Source organism: Protomyctophum parallelum (genome assembly GCF_964188405.1).
Source record: "Protomyctophum parallelum genome assembly, chromosome: 6".
NCBI classification, from domain to species: Eukaryota; Metazoa; Chordata; class Actinopteri; order Myctophiformes; family Myctophidae; genus Protomyctophum; species Protomyctophum parallelum.
In genome coordinates, this window is record NC_139701.1 from 39333597 (window position 1) to 39341846 (window position 8250).

At 43.4% G+C, this 8250-nt stretch overlaps 1 protein-coding gene across 1 annotated transcript; it reads left to right on the forward strand.

The window, feature by feature from the left end:
• Positions 1–1710: 1710 nt before the first annotated feature.
• On the forward strand, positions 1711–8004 carry sec22bb (SEC22 homolog B, vesicle trafficking protein b). Its single transcript, XM_083766592.1, has 5 exons — positions 1711–1852; positions 3342–3451; positions 4988–5148; positions 5686–5832; positions 6777–8004. Exons 1-5 carry the CDS (start codon positions 1778–1780, stop codon positions 6929–6931), a joined length of 648 nt encoding a protein of 215 aa, XP_083622718.1. The 5' UTR covers positions 1711–1777; the 3' UTR covers positions 6932–8004.
• Positions 8005–8250: the final 246 nt, after the last annotated feature.

The following is an 8250-nucleotide window of genomic DNA, read 5'->3' on the forward strand; positions in this document are numbered from 1 at the left end:
GATTTCATGTCAATGCCCCAAGGCACAGCACTTTTTTGAGCGTTGACCCCAGTAGAAGGTCTGCTGCTGTGAATTTTACACCTCTCTCGCTTAGCGGAGAGTGGGGTGTGGTAGAGGACATCTCCCCGAACACGTGGGTATGTCCAGATAGTTGCCTCGCGGAGGCCTCTTTGTCCAGTGTCCATTCTGGGTCCGGAAACGGTACTTTTTGTCAGCATTGACCCCAGTAGAAGGTCTGCTGCTGTGAATTTTACACCTCTCCCGCTTAGCGGAGAGTGTGGTGTGGTAGAGGACATCTCCCCGAACGCGTGGGTATGTCCAGATAGTTGCCTCGCGGAGGCCTCTTTGTCCAGTGTCCATTCTGGGTCCGGAAACGGTACTTTTTTCAGCGTTGACCACAGTAGAAGGTCTGCTGCTGTGAATTTTACACCTCTCCCGCTTAGCGGAGAGTGGGGTGTGGTACAGGACATCTCCCCGAACGCGTGGGTATGTCCAGATAGTTGCCTCGCGGAGCCGTCTTTTGTCCAGTGTCCATTCTGGGTCCGGAAACGGTACTTTTTGTCAGCCTTGACCCCAGTAGAAGGTCTGCTGCTGTGAATTTTACACCTCTCCCGCTTAGCGGAGAGTGTGGTGTGGTAGAGGACATCTCCCCGAACGTGTGGGTATGTCCAGATAGTTGCCTCGCGGAGGCCTCTTTGTCCAGTGTCCATTCTGGGTCCGGAAACGGTACTTTTTGTCAGCATTGACCCCAGTAGAAGGTCTGCTGCTGTGAATTTTACACCTCTCCCGCTTAGCGGAGAGTGGGGTGTGGTACAGGACATCTCCCCGAACGCGTGGGTATGTCCAGATAGTTGCCTCGCGGAGCCGTCTTTTGTCCAGTGTCCATTCTGGGTCCGGAAACGGTACTTTTTGTCAGCATTGACCCCAGTAGAAGGTCTGCTGCTGTGAATTTTACACCTCTCCCGCTTAGCGGAGAGTGTGGTGTGGTAGAGGACATCTCCCCGAACGTGTGGGTATGTCCAGATAGTTGCCTCGCGGAGGCCTCTTTGTCCAGTGTCCATTCTGGGTCCGGAAACGGTACTTTTTTCAGCGTTGACCACAGTAGAAGGTCTGCTGCTGTGAATTTTACACCTCTCCCGCTTAGCGGAGAGTGGGGTGTGGTACAGGACATCTCCCCGAACGCGTGGGTATGTCCAGAAAGTTGCCTCGCGGAGCAGTCTTTTGTCCAGTGTCCATTCTGGGTCCGGAAACGGTACTTTTTGTCAGCCTTGACCCCAGTAGAAGGTCTGCTACTGTGAATTTTACACCTCTCCCGCTTAGCGGAGAGTGGGGTGTGGTATAGGACATCTCCCCGAACGCGTGGGTATGTCCAGATAGTTGCCTTGCGGAGCCGTCTTTTGTCCAGTGTCCACTTTATAAAGTCCATGCACTCCAGTGAATAGCATTTATCCATTTAGATAACTTTATTATTATTATTATAAGGATTTAATTACTTATTCTTACACAGAAACATAAAGTGTGTCTTATAGCATCATATAGCATCATTTAAATGCTTAATTTGTAGTTTTAATGTGCAAATTAAACTTTTTTTCAATACTCTAGAGGGTACTCTTATTTTGAAGAGATCGTCCACCGGAAGTCTTAAATTAGCTCACTAGATTAGCTCACTAGACGCTGCCGCGCGTCAGTAGTGTTGTCATCCTACACAGCCTGTGTCAAACATTGCTGCTATTAAAGTAGCTGCTGCTGTTGGAGATAGAGTAATAAAGGTTTTAAAATGGTGTTGCTGACTATGATCGCCAGGTTGGCCGACGGCCTCCCACTGGCCGCCTCGATGCAAGAAGACGAGCAGGTTATTTTCCACTCTTTGTGGCTTTTCTACTTACTGTACGTGTGTGTTGTAGTGGTGTTCTGGATGTTGACCTGTCCTGCACCAACGTTACGACGTGGCTTATGTGTTATCTGATTGTTTGGATAATATGTGTTCTTTAACATCCTATTGGAGAGTTATTGGCTTAATAATTGGACAAACTCAATTTCCCAAAATGAGTTCTCTTTAGTGTGTTTGGTTTAGATTAGTAGACAATGAGGACCTGGCCATCTATTAATGACATTTGAGTTGATCCGACATTGCATAATACAGAAGAGTGTGGCTTTAAATTTAAATTCTGAACCTGAGCCCGATTCTACAAAATGTGTCTTCTATTAAAAATCCTAATAGATTTCAGAAAAACCTACCAGTATCTTTCTATATCAGTGCTGCTGAAACCTTGCTGACAGGACTCTAACATTTTTCCCTGTTGCTCTCTTGTTTGCTGTCGCAAAGGGAAGCGAAAAGGTTTGTTCTGTCTCTGCACTGCTCTCTGCTGTGTGTGTGTGTGTGTGTGTGTGTGTGTGACTGTGTGTGTGTGCACGCGCTTTAACATCATACATGTAACATGTGTATCTGTCATGTACAGGTGATGATACAGTGATGGTTTCACGCAAGACTCAGTCATGTGCCATTGATTGATTGATGAATTTATTAACAGATTGGAGAATTACAGTACATTTCAAGCACAACTCAAAACAAAACTGTTAACTGTGGACGACACCATGAAGCATAAAGCAGCACTTGTTTACAATAGGCCCCACCATGCATGTTCAATTCATCATAACATCTTCTAACATCACAATGTGCCTGTACAAAGTTTAGTGTAGAGTTGGGTGGGTGACAGTCAGAACTGCCACCAAATAGTCAGTAGTCAAAATCCCTTGGATAGTTATTACAACTGTGATTGTGGCAGAACAAAACACGCATATTGCATATCAATTAAAAAAGACACGCAAATAATAGTTGTACACAGATCTGCTATGTATGTTATTTAGAATAGATAGATGCTGTATGCTTCTCCTACAGTGCTGCAGATATTTTGGGAGTTACTCTCCTCCTAGTTACTTTTTTGCACTTTTGCAAAATGGCTAAATTGTGAAGAAGGGTGCTGTATCAAAAGATATCCAAATAAGTTTGAACTGTATAAGCTCTAAAAAAAAAAAAAATAGAGCTGCAAACCAAAGCTCCTGTTAGAAAAATTTATTATTGTACCAGACACCAGTAGTGACATTTCAAGCAAAAGCTTGTCAACACATGTCTGAATCTGTCTTCATTGCTTCATAATCACTGGTCAATTCAATTATGTATACTGTAACTGACCATGATTTATGTTGGTCAGTAATTTAGTTTAGAATTAATTGGAAACGGACAAAACCCCAGGCTGATGATGCATAGATTTTCAAGCCCTAAAGAGTGTTTCTGTCTGAGGTTTAACTCTTTCTAACCTGTTTTGGTGTTGTGTGTTTAGTTAGGGCGGGACCTCCAGCAGTACCAGAGTCAAGCTAAACAACTATTCAGGAAACTCAACGAGCAGAGTCCCACACGCTGCACATTAGAAGCTGGTGCCATGGCCTTTCAGTGAGTACAATTTCCCGCGCCTAAAGTGAACAGGTTAACATGTTCATGGATGATGCATCTGACCAACCAAGAGGCTGCAAAACTAGTATGGTTGGTAACACCCTTAAAAACCATCTCATGTATGCAGATGATCTGGCTATTGTGTCTCCTAGCAGTTCTGGGATTAAGCCAACGGTTGCATTAGGCTGTAATTAGCTCTTCGCTAAACCCCACCCCAAAAGCGATTGTCCAATGCCAATCCAAAATAGTTTAGCAATAGCAACCACTGACACCTCATAGCTGTCAGTGTTATTTTGCATGGCTGTGTCGGGAAAGTTACACGACTGAGCCACCCAGGTGATGGCAATAATACTAATCACCGTAGTCTTACCGTGCATTACATGAAAACTCCTGTCAGACTTAAGTTGATTCAGTTGAATACTATTTCTCCCTCTAAAATTTCCTCGTATTTCTAGTTTAGTGAAATAAAGTCATGGTTGACTTGATTTTAGAAGACATTTCGAAGCTTTTGCTACTAAAATCCCATCTTAACATGCCTCAATGGGTGAGAAGGAAAGCTTGTCACCTCTCCTCACTTAGTAACCGTTGCTATTGTGCCTATTGGACAAGGACAGGTTGGGGAGGGACTTAGCGAAGGGCTAATTGTGGAGTCAAAGGGGTGTGCAGTACAACAATGCTAAATAAGAGTGTTGTACTACAATGTTTCATTGTTTTTTTTTCGTAGTGGAATTCTGGATCAATCAGTAATTGATGAGGCAATAGGAGTCGAGGCAATATGTGCCGTGATTTACACAGGGAAAAATACACAGGGAAGTCATATTTGAATATTCTAACCACACCTGGGGTTCTACTAGACTCGAGTAATGCTCCATAGATGTACATGACATCATGGGGAGAAGCATTATAGACACACAGATCAGTAATACGGTAGTTCTGCCAGAAGAAAACAGGGCTCAGACCATAGTTCTACTAGGTGCTGCAAGGACATGCTGAACCACAACAGACAAAAACAATAGCCATCAGGCCTAGCTGAGACATCTTGGCTCCTACAGGCTGCCAAATAGGCTGTCATATGTAAGTACTATATACTGTATATATATATATATATATATACACACACGTGTGTGTGTGTGTGTGTGTGTGTGTGTGTGTGTGTGTGATGGTAAAATATAAAGGTTAGATATAAATAACAATAGTATTGTTGTTATTTTACTGTATAATTCTTCAACTTTTTTTTCACAATCAAAATTAAGAAGAGTTTAGGCCCATGATTAAAAAGAGGAAAAAAGTGTCTTACACAATGGCTCTATTTTATTAATTGTTGTTTCGGACTGCTGGCCTTACTCAGAATTAACAACATCTTGTTTTTTGTTCCAGTGGTCAGCACCTCACCACAGCCCTTGGTGTGTGCGCTACTGTGCTGCTTACTGCATTACCTTTGCTGCTACATGAATGAACCCATGATGACACAGACTTTGTAACCCTGTTTATGCCATAATCACACTTAATTAACTTAATCACACATTCTCTTTCCAGCTACGTCATAGAGAAAGGAGTGGTCTACCTTGTCCTGTGTGAAGCAGGTTTTCCCAAAAAACTGGCCTTTGCTTACCTCGAAGACCTACAAGCAGAGTTTCATGAGCAGCATGGAAAGAAAGTCCCCACAGTGTCCCGGCCCTATTCCTTCATTGAATTTGGTAAGAATCAAGAGAGTATCTATATCGGTGGTTTGGGTCATGGTTAAGGAGCAGTAAAATAGTCAGTGTTGATTTAACTCAGTTGTACGCTTGATCAGAGTTACATAAAATTTTCTGAGTTTTGGCGAAGTGGTCCCTGCCGACCATTCACCTACTGTACTCCCACGGGCTGGGGTGGCACCTGTCAGCAGGGAGTGTTGGGTGGGAGGAGTAGGACAAAGGCTTTCTATGTGCTCCCAGTAGGGGCTCCTCACTGGCAGGCTATAGGCAATAGGATACAACGGCCACACAGAAATCTGTGTGGGGACTGGAGGAATTAATTGGCATGACTAAATTGGGTAGAAAAAGACGGTAAAAGAAAAGATTGGCTATTAAAATGGCTACTACTAAAAAAGAAAATGGCAGATTTTACTGTGGTAGTAGCTGTCAGTAGCTGGTCATTTGACCCACATAATTATTAGTATTAGGTAGATTTCCACTCCACCAGCGGTTACTTTTCATTGCCTGCAGTTCATGTCTCTCCCTTATATCAATCAGACACGTACATTCAGAAGACCAAGAAGTCGTACATTGACAGTCGAGCACGGAGGAATCTGGGCAACATCAACACAGAGCTTCAGGATGTGCAGAGGATCATGGTGGCTAACATAGAGGAAGTGCTGCAGAGAGGCGAGGCCTTGTCTGGTAAGATAATCGCATCAGGTTTCTTGTTAAACATTGAAAAGCTGCAATCGATACGTTTTTAAGTGTCATATCCTGACGGGAGAGAGTTACATGAAACTGTTACACCTAGGATTTGAACCCGGGGGGGGGGGGGGGGGGGGGGGGCGCTCACACGCGGGAGACCAAACATTTAGCGCTCAGACAAGCGTGAATTCACCCTTGGACAGGGGAGATATTGGCCGTGTGAGTTCCAGGCAGGGCTACTTGTCCAGTAGGCGTTCTACCCAATGGTAGGGTCTCTGTGGAAGAGTAGGGAGACAACCTGCAACCACCGCATATGCACTTGTTATTTTGTATTAACATTCTCTGGGTCCAAAAAGTATTTTGCACACCCACTTGATAGGACAGGTGCATTGGAGTAGACTGATCGCATGAAAAGACAAAAAGGGATACCTGATGAAGGTCAATGCGACCGGAACATAAGTTCTGAAGACTGTGCTTTTTTATGTATTCATGTTCTCTAGCATACAGAATGGTTGGTTACTTAAAATAATGTTTTATTCATTAACAAAAGTTCCAGATTGCAGCCTTATGGCCGTTTCAGACAGGGAGCGAGTGACACAGGCGTTCTCGCCTGGATCAGCAACGGGACCGCGCCTGTGAAAATACGCATGCGTAATCAATCGCCCCTTAACTTCTCCGTGCATCCAAAATATACGCACGCCTCTCATTAAAAATTAATTACTAAGGGACCCGTCTGAAAAAGGCCTTTAAAGCTGTTGAGGTCAAGCACAGTGCCATCTGTGTGCATGTCTCTCACTGAATAATGAAAGGCAGAGGGCCTGTCTCTGTTTCACATTGTCAATCTTTATCTCAGTGACGAGACAGAAGAGGATGTATTTTCACTTTGTAATCTTTGTACCCTATCGTCTCATTCACCCCCTAGTCTCTGTCTTATCTTTCAGCACTGGACTCCAAGGCCAGCAACTTGTCCAGCCTGTCTAAGAAGTACAGGAGTGATGCCAAGTACCTGAACACCCGCTCTACCTATGCCAAGTTGGCAGCCGGCGGCGTCTTCTTCATTATGCTCATTGTCTACGTGCGCTTCTGGTGGCTCTGAGAGAGGAACACGGGAAGAGGAAGAAGATATAGAAGTACACAAAGCCTGCAGGCTCCTTTTAAAATAAATGGTTCCTCTCTCACCTTCGGGTAAAAGCGGCTCTTAACAAAAGACTTGAGTTTAGACACATACAGTACTACCGCCCATTTTGTTTGCGTCTGTCTGTAATTTTGTCATCTAATGGTGATCAAGGATGTTCGGTGGAATCCAGCTTAATTATGAATTTTACCGTAGTTCTGTGGTAATTACCACAGAGTTGGGGCGAGAGGAAGTGTGTGTGTGTGTGTGTGTGTGTGTGTGTGTGTGTGTGTGTGTGTGTGTGTGTGTGTGGGGGGGGGGGGGTTTATTTGCTTTGTTTGAATGAAATGTGAATAAGAGAAAGAAAGTGCATGTTTTTGTGTTACCCACATTTTTAAATAACAGCTTTACTTCTGCTGATTTAATCCTATACTGTATAGCAATACAGCGAAGTTAGAACATAATTTTATTTACTTTGCGGACATCAAAAGGTCTTTGACGTTTATTTTCACTACATTTATAACGTCATGCCAGTGTGTCAGGCTTGGAGAAGAAAAAAATGTAGTCAGTAGTCACCATTTAAATATTTGGAGAAAGAAAATCTGCAAAGTGTGTGACATCAAACTGAACCGTGTAGTGAGTGTCCCCAGCATAAGCAAAACTGTGCAGAAGACGGCTATATTTCAAACATCTCATGTAGAAACCTTGAGAGTGGCATTTAGCCCTGATCTAGATTTTTGTATTAGTATTATTTCTGGGATGGTCTAATCCAGACCTATAACATGACCGCAATAGAATATGTCTGTTTACTCCCTTTATTTCCTACTCCCTGACTGAGTGGACCAGAATACACACCAGTTGATGTTGAATGGGCTCCTTTCATTTTGTAAAAAATAAATAAAATAAAAAATAACTAAGTGGAGAGACTCATAACATAACTGGTAAATGCTGAGAATGAGATTTGCTATAAGAGCTAACCTGAGCTTGGTTATTTGTGGAAGGCAAGCTGCAATGTACTGTACCTGTAATCTCTGCAATCTATGAATAAAATGATTTGCACAATGAAGCTTTGTTTTGTCATTGTGTCAGATGGCCTTGAGGTTTTCAACTGGTAGTCCGTGGACCACTGGTGGCCCGTGAAGGTTTGCATGTGGTCCCTGACCATGCATTTAGTAATGTAGGAAATCGAAGATTTGTTTTTATCGACCACTAGTTGGTGCACTAAATTAACTGGTGATGTATGATGACACATCGATGATGTCAGTTATTTCAAGGGAAAGTGCAGGCCTACCATGGATTGA

Bases quoted from the DNA above. Each gene is read 5' to 3' on its own strand.
- sec22bb (XM_083766592.1), top strand. From the start codon at position 1,778: ATGGTGTTGCTGACTATGATCGCCAGGTTGGCCGACGGCCTCCCACTG. The intron at 1,853-3,341 runs GTTATTTTCCAC...TTGTGTGTTTAG, and splicing joins CGATGCAAGAAGACGAGCAG to TTAGGGCGGGACCTCCAGCA. The intron at 3,452-4,987 runs GTGAGTACAATT...TTCTCTTTCCAG, and splicing joins GCTGGTGCCATGGCCTTTCA to CTACGTCATAGAGAAAGGAG.